The 27,072-nt window shown below is 44.0% G+C and overlaps 1 protein-coding gene across 1 annotated transcript; it reads left to right on the top strand.

Annotated features, from left to right (window-relative positions):
* On the top strand, window positions 1–27,072 carry CHRND (cholinergic receptor nicotinic delta subunit). Its single transcript, XM_060767329.2, has 12 exons — window positions 1–191; window positions 3,844–3,989; window positions 6,619–6,663; window positions 7,715–7,824; window positions 12,533–12,688; window positions 14,588–14,730; window positions 15,060–15,260; window positions 18,108–18,219; window positions 20,737–20,851; window positions 22,275–22,485; window positions 23,402–23,520; window positions 26,688–27,072. Exons 1-12 carry the CDS (start codon window positions 140–142, stop codon window positions 26,868–26,870), a joined length of 1,593 nt encoding a protein of 530 aa, XP_060623312.2. The 5' UTR covers window positions 1–139; the 3' UTR covers window positions 26,871–27,072.

Genomic DNA, 27,072 nt, shown 5'->3' with positions numbered 1-27,072 from the left:
GCTCCCAGCTGCCACTGTCCATTCGCATTCCTCGGGCACGGTCCCAGCTCGGACTTCCGTCCTTTTGACAAAACACACACCGAGGCGTCAGAGGAAAGCTGGGCAGAGACGTTGTGCGGCCAGCCAGATCCCTGCCAACATGGACAGGCCGATGCTGCGCCTGACTCTCCTCTGGGCCTTGGTCCTTCCAGGTAAGGCAGATCTTCACCCTCCTGGGCTTTAAAAGTTTGGGCTAGTTTTGGGAACATCCAAAAAGCACTGTTTGCTAGAAGGTAGCTTTAGAAGATGAAGGATATGAGACAGAACATGGGCTCATGGATGAAGACATCCTTGGAAACATGCCTTGCTGAAACACATCTCCTTGAAGCTTTCTTATGATCAGATGTTTGGAAATGGGTGGGTTGTGGTTACTCTGCACATGCTCTGATGAATTCCGTTCCTTTTCATCTAACTTTCAAGTCTCCAGAATGGAATTCAGGTACCGAGAAGGAAAAGGTGGATTCTGTGGCTAGACTAGACAAATCTCAAATCCAAAATACTCCCAAATCCAAAATTGTTTCCATTGGTGACTGAGATAATGACACCTTTGCTCTCTGATGGGTCAATGTACACATGCTTTGTTTCATGCACAAAAGTATTTAAAACCCGTACAATGTATTTCAGATTATGTGTATAAGGAACATAAGAGAAGTTTAGATTTGATCCCATCTGCAAGATATCTTATTATATGTATGTAAGTATGTTATTATATGTATGTAAGTATGTAAGTTATTATATGTATGGAGCCCCCGGAGGCGCAGTCGGTTAAAGCACTGAGCTGCTGAGCTTGTTGATCGAAAGGTTGCAGGTTCGATTCCGGGGAGCGGCGTGAGCTTCCGCTGTCAGCCCTAGCTTCTGCCAACCTAGCAGTTCGAAAACATGCAAATGTGAGTAGATCAATAGGTACCGCTCCGGCGGGAAGGTAACGGCGCTCCATGCAGTCATGCCGGCCACATGACCTTGGAGGTGTCTATGGACAACGCTGGCTCTTCGGCTTAGAAATGGAGATGAGCACCACACCCCAGAGTCAGACATGACTGGACTTAATGTCAGAGGACTACCTTTACCTAAGTATTCCAAATTTTTAAAAAGCCAAAATACAGAATATTTCTCATCCCAAGTAATTTGGATAAAGGAGACTCAACGTGTACAACGCTCAGTTCACAGATTCTGTGTGGTGCGGTTGCCAATATGAAATCTGGAGAGGGCCTCTGTACCTTTAAGAGTTGTAGAATAGGAGGAGTTTCAGCAGGTGTTGTTTGTCACCTGCTGACATTCCCTCTTTCCAACACATTAATGTTATAGAAGCCCTGTCTGCTTTTCAGTCTGCTAATCCTGACATATGGTGGGTATACTAGTGTGCCAGCTGCAACCATGCCTCATGAAGTCTGACTTGGCCACAGTGGTCCACGCCTTGGTTACATCCAGATTGGACTACTGCAATGCACTCTGCGTGGGACTACCTTTGAAGATGGCCTGGAAGTTCCAACTAGTACAACAGGCGGCAGCCAGGTGAATTATAGGGAGCGCACAACAACCCTACTAAAACAGCTTCACTAGCTGCTGATTAGTTGCCTGGCCCAATTTAAGCCCTTTACAGTTCGGACCATGCCTATCTCCACAAACACACCTCTCCCTATGAACCAGTGCGAAATCTCCTGGGAATGCTCTCCTCTCGCTCCCGCCATCGTCTCAAGCACAGTTGGTGGGGACGAGGGAGAGGGCCTTCTCGTTGGTGGCCCCTCACCTCTGGAACGGCCTCCCTAGCGAACAAAGACAGGACCCATCACTTTCTTTTTGGAAGGACTTGAAAACATGGTGGTTTCATCAGGCCTTTCATAAGGACTAGTCACAGGCCCAATGCCCTTTGCTTCTAGTTAAGGCCCAACCAGCACATTGTCCGTTCCCTCGTTCCTCCTCCACATTGTGACACTGGTTCCTGGCCTAGACCTTCCTCTTCAAAATTGCCAGAAGGCCCTGGAAAAAGTAGCCCCAGACCCTACCCTGGCCAGAAATCAGATCCACTCCTGGCACTCTACTCATTCCCTAGCTTTCATTATATCCATAGGAACCCTGACCAGCCCTTTCAACCTGTCCTGGCCCACATATAAGTGGGGTGTTTGGTAACTCATCTTGCACAATGGTTTATGGAATTGATTTGGGTTTTTTATGTATAGGATTTTGTTAACAGGTTATGTTTATATTTTAATGGCTGCTCTGTATGTTTCATGCTTGACTGTGGAAACCGCCTAGAGTCCCCTAGAGGAGATAGCTGTATATAAATAAATAAATAAATAAATAAATAATAATAATAATTTGAAACACAATAAGATTAGTCCACAGCAAACAACATCGTTCTGCTAGCTGTTGTATTGGATCACAGGTTGGACACTTCCCAAGTGTCTAGGACTGTATGATGTATCGGCGAATAATGTGTGCAGATCCCAGTAAGGTGGCCTTTTGCAGCTGACAGATGGTAATTTTGTCAGTGCCAATTGTGTTTAAGTGCAGGCCAAGGTCTTTCGGCACTGCACCCAGTGTGCCAATCACCACTGGGACCACCTTTACTGGCTTGTTATTATTATTGTTGTTGTTATTGTTATTTGAAACACAACAAGATGAGTCCACAGCAGACCAGATCTCTCTGCTGGATGTTGCCTTGGATCGCACGTCGGACAATGTCTAGGACTGTGTGATGTATCAGCGATTAATGTGTGCAGATCCCAGTAAGGTGGCAGATGGTAATTTGCCACCTTACCAAGTGTCTAGGACTGTGTGATGTATCGGTGAATAATGCGTGCAAATTCCAGTAAGGTGGCCTTCTGCAGTTGCCAGATAGTAATTTTATCAGCGCCGATTGTGTTTAAGTGCAGGCCAATGTCTTTAGGCACTGTACCCAGTGTGCCAATCACCACTGAGACCACCTTCACTGGCTTGTGCCAGAATAATAATTGTTGTTGTTGTTATTATTATTATACATGATGTGGAACATTCTAGAGAATTCTTAGCATAGAGTCTAAGAATTGGAGCTGTGGACCAGGAAGCCCCAGTTTAAATTTAGTCTCAACCAAAAATTAACTAGCTAGCTTTAGCTCACTTGTGCAACTTACTCATACACTCCTATAATTCTTTCCAACCTATGCCTGCACAATAACCCGATTTTACAATTTACAAAGATAATGCACAAAGGCCCTATAGCTTGCTATAGAGTGGGTCCTTAGTATCTGCTGGGGTTTAGCTCATGGATCCTCAGGCCCCATCAAATAAAGTGGTCAAGTAAAATGATGTCTTTTAGGCAAAATGGCAATATATATATGAGCCATAGAAGGTTGGGTCCAGGAAGGAAGACTGCGTGGATACAGAAGGACAATCAGCTTACTAAAATTCACATGTTGTGAACCGGTCCGAATCCCTCTTTGAAGGTGAGAGGGTCGGTATATAAAACCTCAAAATAAATAATAATAAATAAAATGCAGAAACATAGTAATGGGTCTAAGTTTTTCAGGGAGACCATTGCTTTTGGCTTTTCCACTCGTAGGAGTGACCAGTCTTTACTGAGCTTCATGACACCAACATATATGTTGAGCAGCACATGCAAATGTTTATCGTAAATGAAGACAATGTATTACACTTGTCTTAAAGGAGCTGCACAGGTTGAATTCAAAGTGCTGCGGAGAGCATCCCAAATCTGATATGTCTTGGAGCCTTAGAGTGGTCACCTTTTCTGGCCAAGTGTCTAGAGATAACCTTCCACCAAGAGTGAGCTGTTTCAGGCAACTACCCATCTTCTTGTTGTCCTTCCAGGTGCCCTTGGCATAAACATGGAGGAGAAACTCATCAACTACCTTTTCAAGGAAAAAGACTACAACAAGAATCTGCGGCCTGTGATTTCCAAGGAGGAGAGTGTCACCATCAAACTGGCCTTGACCCTCTCCAACTTGGTGTCCCTGGTGAGGCCATCTACAGAACCTAATGGGAAGGAGAAATAGAGGCTGAGATCTTACACCAAGGAGAAGTGTTCTATGCATGGAACTTTGCAAGAACTGGGAAACTAGCACTTCATTAGAGAATTGCAATGTTGCACAGTTGGAAATGCAACCAAATGCATAAGTGCAATGTCTCAACTGCATGTATAATGAACCATGTGTCGTGTGCATCTTCATGTGCCATGCAGAACTCTGGTTCCTCAACTTTGAACTGAACTCAGTCATCCCTCCATATTCATGCATTTGAGTTTTGTGGATTAGATTAATATGTTATCTCTAGAAATCTCTGCATCCTCCAGTGCAATTCTATGATCATCTTGTGCTGGAAGGTGACCATAGAGTCATTCTAGAGGACCCAGGGGACATCTATATTCTAAAGTTAATGCACCTTAATTGCCATGACTCCATCCAGTTGTAGTTTTGCAATATAGTTAACATTTAACAGAGTAGGTGCCTCATAGAGTCATAGAATCATAGAGTTGGAAGAGACCTCATGAGCCATCCAGTCCAACCCCCTGCCAAGAAGCAGGAAAATCGCATTCAAAGCACCCCTGACAGATGGTCACCCAACCTTTGCTTAAAAGCTTCCAAAGAAGGAGCCTCCATCACACTCCAGGGCAGAGAGTTCCACTGTTGAACAGCTCTCTCTCACAGTCAGGAAGTTCTTCCTGAGGTTCAGGTGGAATCTCCTTTCTTGTAGTTTCAAGCCATTGTTACGCATCCTAGTCTCCATGACATTCCCCTCACATATACATGGACATCATGTCTCCTCTCAGCCTTCTCTTCTGAAGGCTAAACATGCCCAGATCTTTAAGCTGCTCCTCATAGGGCTTGTTCACCAGACTACAAATTCCATTATTCCATAGCATTGAGCCAAAGTGGCTAGAGTAATGTCAAACTACAGACAGTCCCTAAGTTACAAACAAACAAGGTTCTGAAGGTTTGTTCTTAAATTGAATTTGTTTGTAAGTTGGAACAGGTACACTTTTAATTCTAACTCCAGATATCTATCTATCTATCTATCTATCTATCTATCTATCTATCTATCTATCTATCTATCTATATCTATCATCTTTGGATAGGATAGGGAAGGGTTAACACCCCTGTGGGATTTGTTTTGCTGTCTTTGCCGCTGTTCAGAAGGTTTCACCTCAATTTCTATCCCAATGATAATTGGATTTGGCTTGTTATGGAAAGAAGGATTGGAGATAAAGCTTCAGTGGAGACACCTTTTCCCCATGATAACTCTTTTGGGTGTGAATTTCCCTTCTGTTGTCTCACCCTTTCTGTTGTCTCACCCTTGTTAGTAACCATGAATCATTTGCAAATTAGATGTTTGTAACTTGAGGACTGCCTGTACATTAATTCTCTAGTGTAGTTGTAGCCCTGTTGTTGATGATGTTGTTGTTGTGCCATCACGCCTGGGGTCTATAGATCTTGGTGAAAGAAACATGGACGTGACATCTTTCCCCAGGGGATTGCTTCTTGCCCTCCTTTAGATGACTGGAACTCTCAAGGACCAAGACACTGTAGATAACTCAAAATAGGTTTTATTGTTCACAAAGAATTATCCCTTTAAGGCATTAAACTTGAAGTTCCAAAGGGGGTAAAGAAAATATACATTACAATCTCTGGAGTCCTGTGTCCAAGGAGTTTTCTAGCTGAGAAGCTTCCAAGTTCTCTCTTTTCTCAATGGCTATGAAAGTCGGAACAATCACAACCCCACTCCAATGGCTTATATTGAAGGCCAAAGTCTTCCTTTTGCTGCCAAAGGACTGGTTTGGAGGCGCTTAAGACTCCTCAACGTCGTCCAGGGTGAACTGGACATGAAGTATGAGCCTCAAGGGTAAAATCCTGAGAATTGGTGATGAGATATAACTTGATCAAGGGCTTTAGAGCCAAGTTTTTCTCATGTCCATCTGTATAGCTGTTTGATAGTATAATGAAGAAGGAAACACTGCCCCCCTCCCTAGGAAGAGGTGAAGCCAAACAATTGAGCTGGAGAAGCAATTCAACTGGTGCAAACAACATTGATTGACAGCTATAAATAACCAATCAATCCAACTATACATTTACAAGATAGGCAAGCAAGTTTGGGCATGTTACACAGTTCAAACCTTTGCAACTTAAAGTTTTACATACAGGTGGCACCACTCGCGCCGTCACAGTTGTTGTTGTTGTATATTCATTCAGTCACTTCCGACTCTTTGTGACCTCATGGACCAGCCCACGCCAAAGTTCCCTGTCAGCCATCACCTCCCCCAGCTCCTTCAGAGTCAAGTATATTAAGTGTATATTCCTATGTTGGTATTGTTTAATTTGTTATGTATATATGCTTTTTGTGTTGTCTGGTATATACTTTTTAAACTAGTTAGAAAGTAGATTAGTGGGTGTGGGTGTTTTTAAAAAAATGTGTAAGTTTATAATGTGTTTTCTCACTTTATTATAGTTGCATTATTGTTACTATTATTTTATCATTTTTTTAGTATTTTTTATTAATTTATTTATTTAATTCTCAGCATAAATGTGGATGATAGAATTCATGCATGAAGAATGTTTGGCCCTGAGTGTTCTTCCTTTTGTGTTCTTACAGAAAGAAGCGGAGGAAACCCTTACCTCCAATGTCTGGATTGAACATGTGAGTAAAATCATTCAAGTCAATTCTACACTGCTCAGGGTGCATCTGCACTGTGGGATTCAAACAGTCCAACACCACTTTAATTTCCATGGCTCAATGCTATGGCATTATGGGATTTATAGTCTTATAAGGTTGTGAGCCTTCTCTGCAAAGGGATGTTAGTATCTCACCAAAACACAACTTCCATGGTTGCCAGGAGGCATTGCTTGGTGGCAGGTTTGTCCATGAGATATTGTGCTGGTACGGCTGTACCAAAAGCTCCAACTTCATTTTCTTTCTTTGAGCGTTTTCATGTATTCCAAAGTTCTATGCATTTTGCAATAAGGTGGCTTCCCTTGGTTTGCAATTATAGGGCCAGTGACCCATCAATCACTGTTAAGTTTTGGTTCCACCCCTTTCCCCTGGGCTCTGGGAGGAGAGGGAGGCATTTTAGGTGAGTCTTGCATTGGAAAGCTTAGCTACAGGACGTGGATTAGCTCCACCTGTAGATAAGCTTCATTTCTCACAGCATCCTGGGGAAATTCCAGGGGAAAACAGTTTCAAAGGACTCCAGCTGGAGAATCTACAAAGCCTTGACTGGTAGGCCTACTCGGGACCCAAGAAGCAGTTTGGAGCTGGGAGTACAGCCCACACCAGCAAAGTTTAGAAAGTAGATTGCCCAAGGAGGGGTTAAAAAGGGTTTTCCTCTTAAAGGAAAGAAGCAGTTCACGAAGCCAGTTGCCTGTCCCTTGTGGACAAGATTAAGAAAGCCACTAGTTGATTCAAAGCCTTGAAGCATTTGTTTAATTTGTTGAAGATCTAAGAAGTATTTGATTGTTGTTGAAGACTTAAGCAATAATAAAGGACTTTGTTAAACCTTTCAAGCTTCTAAAGACTCTGTATAGGAAAATCCTTAGGGCCTCTCAGCTGAGGCACCCCGGCTTCCCGCTGGGCACAAAGAGCACATCCTGTTCAAAAGCCAACTGCTATAGGCCCAGCGCATGACAGCACAGATATTATGGCCTGACATGATACTGATCTGATCACCTTGTATGTTCCTGACTTCTCTTAGGGCTGGACAGACTATAGGCTGCAGTGGAATGAATCAGAGTTCGGTGGCATTGGGGTCCTCCGTCTCCCACCAGACATGCTGTGGCTGCCTCACATTGTCTTGGAGAACAAGTAAGGTCCAGCTCGGTTACACCTAGCATCGCTGGCTGGTTTACGGGCCCTGTTCTTGTGCCTATTATAATGCAATTCAATGCAATGAGTCTACATCAGGCTTGAGCAAACCTTGGCCCTCCAGATGTTTGGACTTTAACTCCCACAATTCTAAACAACCAGTAGGCTATTGATCCAGCAAAGGATCACCGCCTTGACGGGGCGCTGGAGCTTGAGCACCTCAATGATGTCATGAGCGAAACCGTGAAGGGCCACCCAAGACGGGACGGTTGTGGCAGAGAGGTCAGACCAAGCGTGATCCCTGGGGAAGGCAATGGCAAACCACTCCAGTATCCTTGCCAAGAAAACTAAATGGACCAGTACAACCAGAGATATGTCGGTATGCCATTGGAAGATGGGACTCCCAGGTCGGAAGATGGCCAAAATGCTACTGGGGAGGAGCAGAGGATAAGTTCAACTAGCCCCAGATGTGATGACGCAGCTAGCTCAAAGCCGAAAGGAAGGCTAGCGGCCGACGGTACTGGAGGTGAACGACGAATCCGATGCTCTAAAGATCAACACACCATAGGAACCTGGAATGTAAGATCTATGAGCCAGGGCAAATTGGATGTTGTTATTGGTGAGATGTCAAGACTAAAGATAGACATTCTGGGGGTCAGCGAACTGAAATGGACTGGAATGGGCCACTTCACATCAGATGACCACCAGATCTACTACTGCGGACAAGAGGAACATCGAAGAAATGGAGTAGCCTTCATAATTAATAAGAAATTCGCTAAAGCGGTGCTTGGATACAACCCAAAAAATGACAGAATGATCTCAATTCGAGTGCAAGGAAAGCCTTTCAACATTACAGTGATCCAAATATACGCCCCAACCACAGCTGCTGAAGAAGCAGAAGTAGATCAGTTCTATGAGGATCTGCAGGACCTACTGGATAATACACCAAAAAGAGACATTATTTTCATTACAGGAGACTGGAATGCCAAGGTGGGAAGTCAAATGACAACAGGGATCACAGGCAAGCATGGTCTGGGAGAACAAAATGAAGCGGGACGCAGGCTGATAGAATTTTGCCAGGAAAACTCGCTGTGTATAACGAATACTCTCTTCCAACAACCTAAAAGACGGCTTTATACATGGACCTCACCAGACGGTCAACACCGAAATCAGATTGACTACATCCTTTGCAGCCAAAGGTGGCGGACATCCATCCAGTCGGTGAAAACAAGACCTGGGGCTGACTGTAGCTCAGATCACGAACTTCTTATTGCTCAATTTAGAATAAAACTAAAGAGATCAGGGAAAATACACAGACCAGTTAGATATGATATCACTAACATTCCTAGCGAATATACAGTGGAAGTGAAGAACAGATTTGAAGGACTAGATTTAGTAAACAGAGTCCCAGAAGAACTATGGACAGAAGTCCGAGACATTGTTCAGGAGGCGGCAACAAAGTACGTCCCAAAGAAAAAGAAAACCAAGAAGGCAAAATGGTTGTCTGCTGAGACACTGGAAGTAGCCCAAGAAAGGAGGAAAGCAAAAGGAAACAGGGATAAGGGGAGATATGCCCAGTTAAATGCGCAATTCCAGAGGTTAGCCAGAAGAGATAAGGAACTATTTTTAAATAAGCAATGCATGGAAGTGGAAGAAGACAACAGAATAGGAAGGACAAGAGACCTCTTCCAGAAAATTAGAAACATTGGAGGTAAATTTCAGGCAAAAATTGGTATGATAAGAAACAAAGATGGCAGGGACCTAACAGAAGCTGAAGAGATCAAGAGAAGGTGGCGAGACTATACAGAAGATCTGTATAGGAAGGATAATAATATTGAGGATAGTTTTGACGGTATGGTGAATGAATTAGAACCAGACATCCTGAGGAGTGAGGTTGAATGGGCCTTAAGAAGCATTGCCAACAACAAGGCAGCAGGAGACGACGGGATCCCAGCTGAACTGTTTAAAATCTTAAAAGATGATGCTGTCAAGGTGATGCATGCCATTTGCCAGCAAATTTGGAAAACACAAGAATGGCCATCAGACTGGAAAAAATCAACTTATATCCCCATACCAAAAAAGGGAAATGCGAAAGACTGCTCAAACTTCCGTACAGTGGCCCTTATTTCTCATGCCAGTAAGGTAATGCTCAAGATCCTTCAAGGAAGAATCCAGCAATACATGGAGCGAGAGTTGCCAGATGTTCAAGCTGGGTTCAGAAAAGGCAGAGGAACGAGAGACCAGATTGCCAATATCCGCTGGATAATGGAGAAAGGCAGGGAGTTTCAGAAAAACATCTACTTCTGCTTCATTGACTATTCTAAAGCCTTTGACTGTGTGGATCATAATAAATTGTGGCAAGTTCTTAGTGGGATGGGCATCCCAAGCCACCTTGTCTCTCTCCTGAGGAATCTGTACAAGGACCAAGTAGCAACAGTCAGAACTGACCACGGAACAACAGACTGGTTCAAGATTGGGAAAGGCGTACGGCAAGGCTGCATCCTCTCACCCAACCTTTTTAACTTGTATGCAGAACACATCATGCGATGTGCGGGGCTTGATGAATGCAAGGCTGGGGTGAAAATTGCTGGAAGAAACATTAACAACCTCAGATATGCAGATGACACCACCCTGATGGCCGAAAGCGAGGAGGAGCTGAGGAGTCTTCTAATCAAGGTGAAAGAAGAAAGCGCAAAAGCCGGGTTGCAGCTAAACGTCAAAAAAACCAAGATTATGGCAACAAGAATGATTGACAACTGGAAAATAGAGGGAGAAACCGTGGAGGCCGTGACAGACTTTGTATTTCTAGGGGCAAAGATTACTGCAGATGCAGACTGTAGCCAGGAAATCAGAAGACGCTTACTTCTTGGGAGAAGAGCAATGTCCAGTCTCGATAAAATAGTAAAGAGTAGAGACATCAGACTGACAACAAAGATCCATTGCCTAGTCAAAGCCATGGTATTCCCTGTAGTCACCTACGGATGTGAGAGCTGGACCTTAGGGAAGGCTGAGCGAAGGAAGATCGATGCTTTTGAGCTGTGGTGTTGGAGGAAAGTGCTGAGAGTGCCTTGGACTGCAAGAAGATCCAACCAGTCCATCCTCCAGGAAATAAAGCCCGACTGCTCACTGGAGGGAAAGATACTAGAGACAAAGTTGAAGTACTTTGGCCACATCATGAGGAGACAGGAAAGCCTAGAGAAGACAATTATGCTGGGGAAAGCGGAAGGCAAAAGGAAGAGGGGCCGACCAAGGGCAAGATGGATGGATGGCATCCTTGAAGTGACTGGACTGACCTTGAGGGAGCTGGGGGTGGTAACGGCCGACAGGGAGCTCTGGCGTGGGCTGGTCCATGAGGTCACGAAGAGTCGGAGACGACTGAACGAATGAACAACAGTAGGCTATTAGGAATTGTGGGAGTTGAAGTCCAAGACATTTGGAGGGCCCAAGTTTGATCTCGCCTGGTCTACGCTAACCATATAATGCAGTCCTGTAAATATGTGGGGCCAATCATGACCAGGCCATGCAATGCTAATTGAGAGCATGGGAAATTATTTTTGGAAGTAATTGGTTACAGTTATAGATTTTCAAAGTTCAATACAATTTTTAGAAATAATACTTTGCTCTACTATGTCTGAAAGTATGTTAAATAGCTAATCTTCATTTAATTAGGAAATTCAATATCCTAGTATAGGTTGACCATCCATGATCTGGAAACTCAAAATCTGAAATTGTTCAAATGAAATAGTGATACTTTTGTTTTCTGATGGGTCAATGGACACAAACTTTGTCTCATGCCCACAAGGATTAAAGTGTCACATAAAATGATCTCTAGGATGTGTCTATGATATATATATATGAAACATCAATGAATTTCATGTTTAGACTTGGGTCTCACCTTAAAGGTCCCATCTACACTACCATATAATGCAGTTTGGAACTAAATTACATGGTGAGTGTAGACACATTTAATGTACTTCATTGCAATTAAACTGCATTATATGAGTCTACACTCACCATATAATTCCATTTGAAATTGCATTATATGACAGTGTAAAAAGATATTTTTTTCCCTCTAACATTAAGTCCAGTCATGGGAGTTGGTGCTCATCTCCATTTCTAAGTCGAAGAGCTGGCTTTGTCCATAGACACCTCCAAGATCATGTGGCCAGCATGACTACATGGCGTGCCGTTAACTTTCTGCCGGAGCCGTACCTATCAACCTACTCACATTTGCATGTTTTTGAACTGCTAGGTTGGCAGAAGCTGGGGCTAACAGCAGGAGCTCATGCCGCTCCCCAGATTCGAACCTGCGACTTTTTGATCAGCAAGTTCAGCAGCTCACTGTGCCACTGTGGGCTCCATATGGCAGTGTAGATGAGGTCTAAGACGTCTGTCTGTCTATCTATCTATCTATCTATCTATCTATCTATCTATCTATGCAAAAACAGATATTCCAATATCCAAAAAAATCGGAACTCTGAATTCGGTCTCAAGAATTTTGAATAAGTGATACTCAGCCCATATTGTGATACGCAACACATTATTCTGCCTGTCCATCTTGTCATTCTGGCATTGACTTATATATGAGATCAACTTAGATGTGAGTCTATATGGTAGAGTGAACAAAATCTATATGTTAGAGTGAACAAAGCTTAGCTGGAGGAGATGATCCCACTCTCAACCAAGATGGTTTTCTTTTCTGTTTCAGCAATGACGGTAATTTTGAGATCACCTACAGTTGCAACATCCTTGTGTACAGCAATGGCTTAGTGTACTGGCTCCCGCCGGCCATCTTCCGCAGCGCCTGCCCCATCAATGTCGACTTCTTTCCATTTGACTGGCAGAATTGTACCTTGAAGTTCAAGTGAGAAAGTGCTCGTCCGCCCTCCGTTTGTTTTGTGAACATGTGTCTGTGCATTTGAGATCCTGGTCTCCTAGCATGTCTTGATTTGTAACCAAGACCTTTGTGGAGTTGCTAGTAAGACTATTCTTGGGGCAGGAAATAAGCCAGAGGGGGATGCCGCAAAGCTTCCCAAACGTATCCTGTTGGTGACATATTTTTAGATAGGCATCATTTTGTGACACCGTAACTCAGTTTTAATAGCAAAGCAGAAGTTAAATCATCCCCTTATAAGGCAGCTGAAAAAGTGGGTTGATAGAAGATTAATCAGGACTGTTCCTGGCAAATTGAATAAGTGTAGGATTTCATAGAATCAAAGAGTTGGAAGAGACCTCATGGGCCATCCAGTCCAACCCCCTGCCAAGAAGCAGGAATATTGCATTCAAATCACCCCTGACAAATGGCCATCCAGCCTCTGCTTAAAAGCTTCCAAAGAAGGAGCCTCCACCACACTCCGGGGCAGAGAGTTCCACTGTTGAATGGCTCTCACAGTCAGGAAGTTCTTCCTCATGTTCAGATGGATTTGTGCCTATTAGGTGCTCATCTCCTATGCCACTAATGCTTTCAGTGTGTCTTCAGTGTTCAGTGTGTTATGCACTTACTTACTTACTTACTTACTTACTTAGGCGATCCCTTGTTGGCCGAGTAGGATAGTCTTTCAGGATCAGAATTCTTGTGAGTCTGTAGGTGGCTGTGGAGCTCTATTCTTGACCTGCATCTTCTCCCACAATGAGGGCATTGGTTTCCAGGTGGAAGGCGGTCTCTGTTGAGGTTGGCTTGACGTGCCTTCCTCTTGGCACATTTCTCTCTTTCACCCTCCATCCGTGCCTCTTCAAATTCTGCAGCACTGCTGGTCACAGGTGACCTCCAGCTGGAGCGATCAAGGGCCAGGGATTCCCAGTTCTCAGTGTCTATGCCAGAGTTTTTAAGGTTGGCTTTGAGCCCATCTTTAAATCTCTTTTCTTGCCCACCAACATTCCGTTTTCTGTTCTTGAGTTTGGAGTAGAGCAACTGCTTTTGGAGACGGTGGTTGGGCATCCGGACAACATGGCTGGTCCAGCAGAGTTGATGGCGGAGGACCATCGCTTCAATGCTGGTGGTCTTTGCTTCTTCCAGCACACTGACGTTTGTCCGCCTGTCTTCCCAAGAGATTTGCACGATTTTCCGGAGGCAGCGCTGATGGAATCATTCCAGGAATTGCATGTGACGTCTGTAGACAGTCCACGTTTTGCAGGTGTATAGCAGGGTTGGGAGGACAATAGCTTTATAAACAAACACCTTGGTATTCCTACGGATGTCCCGGTCCTCAAACACTCTCTGCTTCATTCGGAAAATTGCTGCGCTCACAGAGCTCAGGCGGTGTTGTATTTCAGTGTCGATGTTGACTTTGGTGGAGAGGTGGCTGCCAAGGTAGCGGAAATGGTCAACATTTTCTAATTTTACATCATTAAGCTGTACCTCTGGCATTGGAAAGGGATTGGCTGGTGTCTGCTGGAACAGCACCTCGGTTTTTTCAATGTTCAATGACAAGCCGAGCTTCTCGTATGCTTCTGCAAAGGTGTTTAGAGTGGCTTGTAGATCTTCTTCTGAATGTGCACAGATGACGTTGTCATCAGCATACTGGAGTTCTATAACAGATGTTGTAACCTTAGTTTCAGGCTTTCAGAAAGCCTGAAAGTGTGTTATGTATTGTTCTCTCAGATGTTTTTAATGTTGTAAGTGTAAATGTGGCTTCCTTAATGACAACCATTTATGTTTGATGGAAGTTTATGATGCATTAGGGCGTGAGATGTGTCCAAGGGGGACTTTAGCAGCCTTCACAACAGTGCTCTTTGTAACTGGACTTCTCTTTGCCTTTGCCAGTTCCTTGATGTACAATGCCAATGAGATCACCTTAGAAGTCAAGGATGACGTAGAGTTGCCAGAGCAAATCGAAGGTGAAGAGGAGAAACCTGCACAATCTTTCCTGGTGGAATGGATCATCATTGACCCAGAAGGCTTCACAGGTAACAGGATGGAAAGAGGCCCCCAGCCACGAGAAAGTGACTCCCCCAAGACCCCAATACTGTAGCATCATATTCTTCTTCCATTTTGCTCCAAAATAGACAGGAAGGGATGTCACTCCACTTCTTGCCCCAATTTTGCAGTGGGTAAAGGAACACATTTTGATGCAGTTTTGGAAGGGGGCAGAGGGCTTGGTGGGTTTGGGAGACAAATTGATCAGTGGCCCCATACAATTGACTGCCTATGGAGTCAGCTGTTCCCCACTGCTCAATGTCCTCCTTCATTCATTTCTTTTTCTCCATCTCCTGCTCTGTCTCTCCTCCACACCCAGAGAATGGCGAATGGGAGATCATTCACAGACCAGCCCGCAAAAACATTGACCCCAGCGTCCCTCGGGAGAGCAAGAAGCACCAAGACATCACCTTCTACCTCATCATCAAACGAAAGCCCCTGTTCTACATCATCAACATTGTCACCCCTTGCATCCTCATTGCCTTCATGACCATTCTGATCTTCTACCTGCCAGCAGACAGTGAGCACACTCCTTGTCCAATCTGATTTGGATTTCAATCTGAGTTTTTAAAGACCTATAGATGGTGTAGAGCAGTGGTTCTCAACCTTCCTAATGCTGTGACCCCTTAATGCAGTTCCTCATGTTGTGTTGACACTCAACCACAACATTATTTTTGTTGCTCCTTCATAACTGTAATTTTGCTAATGTTATGAATTATAATGTAAAAATCTGATATGTAGGATGTATTTTCATTCACTGGACCAAATTTGGCACAAATACCCCATACGCCCAAATTTGAATACTGGTGGGGTTGGGGGGGGGGGGTGCATTTTGTCATTTGGGAGTTGGAGTTGCTGGGATTTATGGTTCATTTAATTTAAAAGAGCATTCTGAACTCCACCAAAGATGCAATTGAACCAGATTTGGCACACATAACTCTCATGACTGACAGAAAATACTGGAAGGGTTTGGTGGGCATTGACCTTGAGGGTTTTTTCAGGCTATATGGCCATGTTCTAGAGGCATTTCTCCTGACGTTTCGCCTGCATCTGTGGCAAGCATCCTCAGAGGTGAGGTCTGTTGGAACTGGGAAAAAGGGGTTCCAACAGAACTCACCTCTAAGGATGCTTGCCATAGATGCAGGCGAAACATCAGGAGAAATGCTTATAGAACATGGCCATATAGCCCGAAAAAACCCACAAGAACTTAGTGATTCCAGCCATGAAAGCCTTCGACAATACATTGACCTTGAGTTTGGGAGCTGTAGTTCACCTACATTCAGAGATCACTGTGGACTCAAACAATGTTGGATCTGGACCTAACTTGGCACGAATGCTCAATATGCCCAAATGTAAACACTAGTGGAGTTTGGGGAAAATAGACCTTGACATTTGGGAGTTGTAGTGGCTGGGATGTATAGTTCACCTACAATTAAAACGCCTTCTGAATCCCACCAATGATAGAATTGGGCCAAACTTCCCACACAGAATCCTCATGAGCAACAGAAAATTCTGAGTTTTCTGATGGTCTTTGGTGACCCCTCTGACACCTCTTTGCGACCCCTCCAGGGGTCCCGACCCCCAGGTTGAGAAACACTGGTGTAGAGTGCTGTAGCCACTTGCAACGGTTCAGCACTTTGGACAGCTTCCTGTAAAATCTGGAAAAAGGGCCTATCTACATGGGCTGCAAAACCCAAGGCCCCTCCAGTGTGGCAATACTCCAGAACAGCTACACTGTGTACCCCGACCCTATGATTTTGGTAGGACAGAGTGCAAACTGTCCACTCAGGCTAAACCTGGTTTGTCCGCACTAGACAATCACAGAATTCAAAGATTCCCTAAGGGCCTTCCAGTCTAACCCCTTGCAAAACAGAAACATCAATCAAAGCATTCTTGACTGAAGGCATTCAACCTCTGTTTAGAAAAGTCCAGAAAGGTCATTCCTTGGTGCCCCCCCCCTTTCCCCAAGTTACAGGAGCATCTTTCGTTTATATCAGCAAAGATGCCTCATGATGACCACCAGCCCTCTGGAGGTCCATCACCATCTGCCACAGCATCAAAGGATGCCCTCAGATAGCTTTCATCCCACAGAAAAGAGGATGGCAACACTGGTCTGTGTTGACAATGGACCATTTCAAACTAGGACCAGTCTACATGTCCACATTAGCCCCAAAGTGCAGGGCTCCCTTTAGGAAAACTCCAGAGCATTTGCTGACTTTTGCTAATGCAGGTCAAATGGTGTTAATAACCCTTGTTTACCTCGCATTACAAGCTCAATTCAGGGCCTGGGACCCATGTAAATAGGCCTTAAAGCTTAAAAAAAGTGACAGGGTTGCCATGAGCTTCTTAAGCCACTCCTCATAGGGCTTGTTCTCCAGGCGCTTGATCATTTTAGTCGCCCTCCTCTGGACACATTCCAGAGAGATATTGACAAGCTGGAATGTGTCCAGAGGAGGGTGACTAAAATGATCAAGGGTCTGGAGAACAGGCCCTATGAGGAGCGGCTTAAGGAGCTGGGCATGTTTAGCCTGAAGAAGAGAAGGCTGAGAGGAGATATGATAGCCATGTATAAATATGTGAGAGGAAGCCACAGGGAGGAGGGAGCAAGCTTGTTTTCTGCTTCCCTGGAGACTAGGACGCGGAACAATGGCTTCAAACTACAAGAAAGGATATTCCATCTGAACATGAGGAAGAACTTCCTGACTGTGAGAGCTGTTCAGCAGTGGAACTCTCTGCCCTGGAGTGTGGTGGAGGCTCCTTCTTTGGAAGCTTTTAAACAGAGGCTGGATGGCCATCTGTCAGGGGTGATTTGAATGCAACATTCCTGCTTCCTGGCAGGGGGTTGGACTGGATGGCCCATGAGGTCTCTTCCAACTCTTTGATTCTATGATTCTATGACTTGAATTCCACTTTAGTAGCTACCATCTTACAAAATCCTACATATTACAAAATCCTGAGAATTTTAGTTGTGTGGGCTCCCATGGATCCATTGGATGGAACCATGGCATTTAAAGTCTCAAAGAGTTGTGTGGAGTGAAGGAGACCAAAAGGAGGAAATAAATGTGCTATAAATCTGTAATGATGTATTTATTGGTCTTCCTTAACTACCCTTGCCAGTGGCCTTGAATCCTAGGAGTTGAAGTTTCAAACAAATGGAGGATCAAAGTTTAGGAAACTTTTTCTAGAGGATTAAAACTTAAACTAAAAGGATTCTAGTGGGTTGGTTTCTATCTGCTACATTTGCAGAGAGCTCATCATTCTGGGGAAGAATCTAAAGAGTAGAAACCAAGGTAGGGTATCAGGATGGACCAATGATGGAGCTTGGGAAATCTATCTTGTCTCATGCTTTTTTCTTATTGGCTTCCAGGTGGAGAGAAGGTCACCATGGCCATCTCCATCCTACTGGCCCAGTCTGTCTTCCTGCTGCTGATCTCCCAGCGTCTGCCTGCCACCTCCTTTGCCATCCCTCTCATTGGCAAGTAAGTCTTGCCCTGCCTTAAAAATGAATTCATTTCCAGGACACCTTCCATTTCCAGTTAGCTAGCAGAAAATTAGAGATCCTTATAGTCTGAATTTGGAATAGTTCTTCCAGAGGTTTTGGAGGACATCCTTATATTTTGCAACACAATCTCCCAGCAACTTGCAGAAAAGTTTCCCAGGTTATGAATGCTTATTTCTCGTATGCTTGAACTGGTGTGTGTGTGTGTGTGTGTGATTATACAAATGTAAGCAAATAAATTGTGGCAAGTTCTTGGTGGGATGGGCATACCAAGCCACCTTGTCTCTCTCCTGAGGAATCTGTACAAGGACCAAGGAGCAACAGTCAGAACTGACCCCGGAACAGGAGACTGGTTCAAGATTGGGAAAGGCGTTCGGCAAGGCTGCATACTCTCACCCAACCTTTTTAACGTGTATGCAGAACACATCATGCGATGTGCGGGGCTTGATGAATGCAAAGCTGGGGTAAGAATTGCTGGAAGAAACATTAACAACCTCAGATATACAGATGACACCACTCTGATGGCCGAAAGCGAGGAGGAGCTGAGGAGCCTTCTAATCAAGGTGAAAGAAGAAAGCGCAAAAGCTGGGTTGCAGTTAAACATTTAAAAAACCCCAAGATTATGGCAACAAGAATGATTGACAACTGGAAAATAGAGGGAGAAAACGTGGAGACCGTGACAGACTTTGTATTTCTAGGTGCAAAGATTACTGCAGACGCAGACTGTGGCCAGGAAATCAGAAGACGCTTCCTTCTTGGCAGGAGAGCAATGTCCAGTCTCAATAAAATAGCAAAGAGTAGAGACATCAGACTGGCAACAAAGATCCATTGCCTAGTCAAAGCCATGGTATTCCCTGTAGTAACCTACGGATGTGTGAGCTGGACCTTAGGGAAGGCTGAGCGAAGGAAGAGAGATGTCTTTGAGCTGTGGTGTTGGAGGAAAGTGCTGAGAGTGCCTTGGACTGCGAGAAGATCCAACCAGTCCATCCTCCAGGAAATAAAACCCGAATGCTCATTGGAGGGAAGGAGACTAGAGACAAAGTTGAAGTACTTTGACCACATCATGAGGAGACAGCAAAGTCTAGAGAAGACAATTATGCTGGGGAAAGTGGAAGGAAAAAGGAAGAGGGGCTGACCAAGGGCAAGATGGATGGATGGCATCCTTGAAGTGACTGGACTGACCTTGAAGGAGCTGGGGGTGGTGACGGCTGACAGGGAGCTCTGGCGTGGGCTGGTCCATGAGGTCACGAAGAGTCGGAGACGACTGAACGAATGAACAACAACAAGCAAATTGAGAGTGGCTTTCCCCTGAGAAGTGAAGTGAGAATGTGTGACTTAGGCTGGTATCACACTAGAGCTGAAAGAGTAGGCAAAGAGTAAGCAGCATCCCACCTGAAATCCTGTGGCTGCCTCCTGCAGAATTCTGCATCTTGGGGCCATTATTATTATTATTATTATTATTATTATTATTATTATTATTATCTTTATTTGTACCCTGCTAACATCTCCCGAAGGACTCGATGTGCCTTACAAAGGCCAAGGCCTCAATAAAAACAACAGCATAACAATACACATAACATTACAAAGCAAATCAAAACGTCAAGCAATAACAGTAAACAATACAAACAATACACCATAACACAGTAAACTAGGGCCAGGCCGAATGTAATGGGTACAGATTAAAAAGTGCTGAGTATGACAGGTGAAATGTAAGATTTTAGGGTAAGTGCAATGTGCAGAATCTTAAATCTCTGATAAAGTGCTTCTGGGACATATTGCTGGAGTTCCTATTCTGGAAAGGCACACCGGAACAGCCAGGTCTTCAAACTCTTCCTAAAGACTGCCAGTGTAGGGGCTTGTCTGAAGTTCCAAAGTCGAGGGGCCACCACAGAAAAGGCCCTGTCCCTCGTCCCCACCAGACGCACCTGCGACGCAGGTGGGATCGCAAGCAGGGCCTCTCCAGATGAACGAAGAGAACGCGTGGGTTCATAAACGGAGATGCGGTCACGCAGGTAGGCAGGTCCCAAACAAAGGTGCTTTAATATGCTCAGCCAGAGAGGCCCTGAGCCCGACTAAACTACAAGTCCCAGAATTCTGCAAGAGGCAGCCACTGGATTTCAGGTGAGATGTTTACTCTTTGCCTGCTCTTTCAGCTGTAGTGTGATAATACACAGAGTGTCCACAGTGGTGCAATCACTGCCCTTAGGAAATGATCTCTGTCTTGGCCTTCATTCGTCAGCTTCCAAAACCAAACAGGAGCCTTTAAGAGTTTTCCTTGTACAAAGCAACCTAGAAATTTGCTTTTGTTTCTGTAACTTCAACAAAAGTAGCAGAAACAATAGGACCTCCAACAGTAGGACCTCCAACAGTAGGACCTCCAGTTTTAAGAGGGTTAGGGTTTCAGGGTTTTCAAAGCCCTCCAAGGAAGCAGAAAGCTGAACACTTTGAATGCCTAAAAATAGGAACTTGACCTGTATGTGATATCTGTCCCTGGCAGGTACCTGCTCTTTGTGATGCTCCTTGTTACGGCCATCGGGGTGATGTGTGTTGTGGAGCTGAATATCCATTATCGGACACCCAGCACCCACCGGCTCACTGACTGGACCAAAGAGGTGAGTTCATTGTGGTTCAATTGTGCATCTATTTTTAACCACATCAAGCAGCTGGCAGGGAAGGCATTGAAGAATGGACACTCCCATACAGCCTGGCAAGAGGAAATTGTAAGTGCTGTTAATAAATATATATAATTATGTAAATCCCAGCAAAAATGTCTTTTGGAAATACAATTTGTGCCTAATTGTGGATACTGATCTACTATCAAAACAAAGAGTCCATTGTTTATGGAATGAGAACACTTACAAGAGACATGGGCATTTTCCAAGAAATTGTTACTGGGTTCCATTCTTCTATTCAGAAGGCCATGGACTGAAACGTTTCCACTACTGATGCTCTTGACATTCAGATTGTGTTGTACATGATTTTTTAAAAATATATTTTATTGGTTTTCTTAGAATACATCAATATATCAATACCTTCAATACTCTTATATTCCATCCTTAATTCATTACATCAACTATAAGTGTGTGTGTGAGAGAGAGAGTGTGTGTATGTATATATATATAAATTTCCCCCAAACTTTATCAAAATCGTTTTCTTTCCATACCCCTTTCCTAACTCTAAACCTACATGTCAATTTATAGTTTATTGCTATTTTCCATAGTTCTTTATACCATTCTTCTATTGATATATATTTTTTACCTTTCCAATTCTTTGCTATCAATAATCTTGCCGCAGTTAACAGTTATCTATTGCATCTTTCTCTGTTTTTTCAATTTCTTAACATTATATAGTGACAACAATGCAATGCTTGCACTTTTCCCTATCTTCATATCCATTATAACTTCCATCTCTCCAAATACCTTCCCCCAAAATTCATTTACGTATTTACATTGCCACCACATATGTATATATGTACCCACCTCCTGGCACCTCTCCAATAATTTTTTGTGGCATTCCTATTAATATTTGCAATCTTCACTGGTGTTAAGTACCATTTCCAGACCAATTTATAATAATTTTCTTTAGCATGTATCGATAAATTCTTTAAATATCTTTGATCCCATAATTGTACCCAGTCCACTTCTTGCAATTTTTAAAAAGAGAGGCAAAGAGAGAGAGAGAGGGAGAGAGGCAATGCAAAGATGAATATACTAGCAATTTTAAAAATTATCCTGACTGTAGTGATTTCAACTAAGACCGCAGTTAAAGAGGTCTGTGCCCGGTGAGCCTTTGCTAAACCAGATCAGCCCATTTATCACCATTAGCCATCCAAATGCTAGGGTTGGAGATCCATTTCAATATACAACTATTACTCTAAAATGCCTTGGAGTCAAGATTTCCAATGGGTGAAAAACTTGCTCAGCCATTAGCTTTGTCTTCTTGTGCACAGATAAGAACTTTTCCAAGCAGTTTTTGTTAGGGCTTGCTATCCAGAAGTGTAGTGGTTCTTCATCTACTTCTGTCCTTGTTCCACAGTTCTTTCTGGAGACCCTCCCTCGCCTCTTGCATATGTCCAGGCCAGACGACAGTGAGCCTGAGCCCCGGGATGGTCTTCTGATCCGACGGAGCAGCTCTGTTGGCTACATTGTCAAGGCTGAAGAGTATTTCACCGTCAAGTCCCGCAGTGAGCTCATGTTTGAGAAGCAGTCAGAGAGACACGGCCTGGCCAGCCGGATCACGCCTGCAAGTGAGCATTCTTGGGTGGTGGTGTGCATGTATATCTGACCATTGTTACTGGGTGTGATGATGAAACGATGGGGTCAAGCTGGAAAGTCTCTAGAGAAATACAACCCAAATTATTAAAGTCATTAATCCCTATTAGATGTGGCTTAGGGAGCTGGGGATATCTTAACAGCTGGGGATGTCTTTGAATGCAATATTCCTGCTTCTTGGCAGGAACTGGATGGCCCATCACGTCTCTTCCAACTCTATGATTCTATGATTCTGTGACAAGATTAAGAGGGGACACAAGAACCAAATTAAATATATATGAAAAGATAAATATGGAATTAGCTTGTTTTCTGCTGCATTCCAGAGACTAGGGAGCAATAGAGTCAAACTACCAAAAAAGAGAGTTCACCTAAACATTAGAAAGAATGTCTTGATGGTAAGAATTGTTTGACCGTAGACTATGCTTCCTGGGAGTGCGGTGGAATCCTCTTCCTTCAAGGTTTTTAAACTGAGGCTGAATGGCTTTCTGTCAGGAGTGCTTTGACTGTGTCCTCCTGCATGGCAGAAGGGGTGCACAGGTGATGTCTCTGCCAGCTCTATGATTCCTGGGTCAGATTATTTCATTAGGGTTCTCTATCAACTTCAGTTTCACTTATCCAAATGTAGACGTGGGTTCCCAATAGATATGGGGTCATACTGCATAACATACCAGAAACCTGAGAAGTTACATCCTTGGTTTTGCCTTCCTGGTCTCTAAAAGGTAATGAGGACCCACCAAGTGAAGTTTGTTTTTTTCAAGCCTGTCAGATCCTGATGTTGAGAGTCAAAGTCTGTTCCTTGTTTCCTTTGTGACTGTTGTTCTCACCTTGCATTTGTGCTTTTCTTTTCCCAGTCAAACTCTGCTCACTCTTCCTCTCTCTTTGTCTCACTAGGGCCAAACCCCCACGGAAAGGATGGCATGGAGGAACAGCTCTACAATGAAATCAAGCCAGCAATTACGGGGGCCAACTTCATCGTGAAGCACATGCGGGACAAGAATGACTGCAATGAGGTAAGTAGAATGGATCAGGTTTATTGGTTTTATCCTATATGTTTTTGGTGTACACTCTGGCCAATTATAGCAGTTGAATTCCATTTTATCAGCCAGGGCTCTATGCTATGCAATTCTGGGATGCAAAGTGCTTAGATTTCTCTGGACCGTCGAAGGCTTTCATGGCCGGAATGGTATACGGTAGACTCCTGCAGAGGTGAGAGGATCCCTCTTGTCCTTTGATCCTCTCACCTCTGCAGGGAGGTGATCCTCTCACCTCTGCAGGAGTCTACCGTATACCATGCAGCTGTGGACAAGTCTACATAGGGACCACCAAACGCAGCGCCCAGACACGCATCAAGGAACATGAAAGGCACTGCAGACTACTTCAACCAGAGAAGTCAGCCATAGCAGAGCACCTGATGAACCAGCCTGGACACAGCATATGATTTGAAAACACAGAAATGCTGGACCACACCAACAACCACCATGTCAGACAACACAGAGAAGCCATTGAAATCCACAAGCATGTGGACAATTTCAACAGAAAGGAAGAGACCATGAAAATGAACAAAATCTGGCTCCCAGTATTAAAAAACTCTAAAATTATAACAGCTAAACAACAGAGAGGAAGAAACCAGGCACAGATTAACACCTCCCAGCAACAGGGTTTCCCAGGTTCAAGTTGGCCTTCAAATGCTAATGAAGGTGATTAGCCAAACACTCACACCTAATTGCAGCAGGGAAGAGCTCCTTGCCCCACCCCAGCCATTCCACAGATATATAAACCCATTTGTCCTAATTCCAACAGACCTCTGAGGATGCTTGCCATAGATGCAGGCGAAACGTCAGGAGAAATGCCTCTAGAACATGGCCATATAGCCCGAAAAAACCCACAAGAACTGAGTTTCTCTGGACCATTTTTCCCAGAATGACAACATCAGAGCTTTCTGGCAGAGTATTCCCAGTTCCTCATCAAAGTGCAAATTCCAGTAATTCATATGATAGTGTCATGACAGTTAAAATAATTGTTCTCTTGGTTTTATCTTCTGAAATCGAAGTCCCCAGTGGCACAGTGGGTTAAACCCCTGTGCCGGCAGGACTGAAGGCCGACAGGTCGCAGGTTCGAATCCGGGAAGAGCACAGATGAGCTCCCTCTGTCAGCTCCAGCTCCTTTTGCAGGGACATGAGAGAAGCCTCTCACAAGGATGGTAAAAACATCAAAAAATATCCGGGCATCCCTTGGGCAACGTCTTTGCAGATAGCCAATTCTCTCACATCAGAAGCGCCTTGCAGTTTCTCAAGTCGCTCCTGACATGACAAAAAAAAAAATCTTCTGAAATTCAGAAGACTTAATTTCAATATTGCCTTTTAATCTTATCCTTTGTTCACTTTTTGTTGAATGAAGGATAAGAATCCTGGTGGTGCTAAGTTTGTTCCATCACATGCCAATGGATTCTCTGTATTTCCCCAAATTTGATTGGTAGCCACCTTTTCTTTTCTTTTTCAGTCCAAGGACAGTTGAGGCTTCTGAGGGCTAGTCTGATGTTACAGTACAACCTTCAGACTTTGTCTGGATATGTGAAATTGTGGATCATAGTCAACCCTACTGAAATTGAGCATTTCCATACCCTCCCGCTATCCTGATTTGGCAGGGACAGTCCTGATTAATCCAGCTGCTTTTAATATCTCCCAATTGGTCTTTCTTCCTCTCACTTTCCTCCTATATTTTCAGCTTGCTTCAAATGCTGCAAAGTGAGGGAGGAAAGCAGGGGGCAGAATTCTAGCCTTCCCAGTTGACTCAGGCAAAAACAAACTAGTGTTGGAGTTCAGCCTGTGATTGTGTCTAATGATCAGGGTACTCTGGATGTTTGGAATAACAATGAGGTTCATGTATCTAATGATGTTTCTAATGATGAGGTTGCTCTAGATGCAGAGAATGACAATGGGATTCCTGTCCAAAGTGGCTTTTCTGATTAGAATGTTCCTGAAGGGTTTCGGGATGATGGCATGGTCCCTGGAAAAGGGTCTGAATTGCTATCAGAGAATTCCCAAGGCTTTGATCCTGAGAAAAGCTCGGCATCTGGGCCAACTGCAGAAATGAATAAGCCAGTAGATAGGAGACATATTTTGAGTCAGCACAGGCAAACAAATCAGACTCTCAGGCGCTCTGCCAGATTGAGAGAGAGACTGATAATGGAGTCAAGGCTGAAACGAAATCCATTCCTGGCCGCTTGCGATATAGAGTAGATTAGGGGATAAAAGTGCAAAGTACAGAATCTGTAGCCAGACGAAGCAATGTTGGAATTGAGTCAAGACTTCTTCGTAGGTCTCTGGAAGCCTTGCCTTGGATAGATTCATGTGTTAAGTGCCTTGTTGATTCAAATTTTGGGGTTTTACCTTGGAAGTTTTAGTATTTGTTTTTCATGAACTCTGATGGACTAATTTCCTGGACTATTTGTTTCTACTTATCTTTCTACCTAATTGGATTTACCTATTTTTATGATATGTTTTTTTTTACTTCTACTGCTTTTTAAATATCTCCAATAAACTGCTTGCAATTTTATTCAGCTGTGTGGTGTTTTAAGTCAGAGGGCTTCCCTGGCCTGGAGTGCAACACCTGTCTTGCCATCTTGACCATAAATGGATCTTGCTTGGCCACATATGTCCTGGATTTTAGCTATAAAATGCTGAAGTCTGCATATCCTGACTTATTCAATGTTTAGGGTGCTGTTCCTATTTCATCCCTGCCTTTAGGGCAACCACAAACTCCTGGCAGGTAATACAAGTTGAATGATGTCACTTCCTTTGACCAGTATTATGCCACCCAGCTATGTAGCAAAATGCTTAAAATTCTTGTTCTTAAAACTCAGAATATGGTCTAGATTGTGTGCTTTGGCCATGGAAAGGAAGGACTACGACCAGCTGGTTTGTCCAGATATGTTCCCTTGCCTTTGTCTGGAGGAGAGGGTTTTACAGTCCATCTTCCTGTGGTGGAAGCTCCTTCTTTGGAAGCTTTTAAACAGAGGCTGGATGTCCATCTGTCAGGGGTGATTTGAATGCAATATTCCTGCTTCTTGGCAGGGGGTTGGACTGGATGGCCCATGAGGTCTCTTCCAACTCTTTGATTCTACGATTCTATGATTCCTCACACCATTCCTGAGATTTTAACATATCTGCCTTTGCAGGAGAAGGACAGCTGGAACCGCATTGCTCAAACACTGGACTACGTCTGCTTCCTCTTGGTCACCCCGGTCCTGACCCTTGGCACCTTATGGATTTTCATAATGGGATACTACAACCACCCTCCGCCCCTGCCCTTCGCGGGGGATCCTTTTTCCTACAGCGAAGAACACAAACACTACATTTAGAAGGGCAAGCCCTGGACTCATGAACATCCATCACCTTTTTGCTTGATCTGTGGAATGGGATTGTAGCCAGGGCCCGACTTTGCCACCTGCTCATTCACCTGCGAAAGCTTATGTGAAGTGTTATGGTTTAAACCATTTAAGTTATTTCTGCTTTTCCGCATGCTGTAATAAATGCTACCTTTTCAAAATGGGTAGAACACAA

Source organism: Anolis sagrei, chromosome 3 (assembly GCF_037176765.1).
Source record: "Anolis sagrei isolate rAnoSag1 chromosome 3, rAnoSag1.mat, whole genome shotgun sequence".
Lineage (NCBI taxonomy): Eukaryota > Metazoa > Chordata > Lepidosauria > Squamata > Dactyloidae > Anolis > Anolis sagrei.
This window is presented reverse-complemented; position numbering and strand designations above follow the sequence as displayed.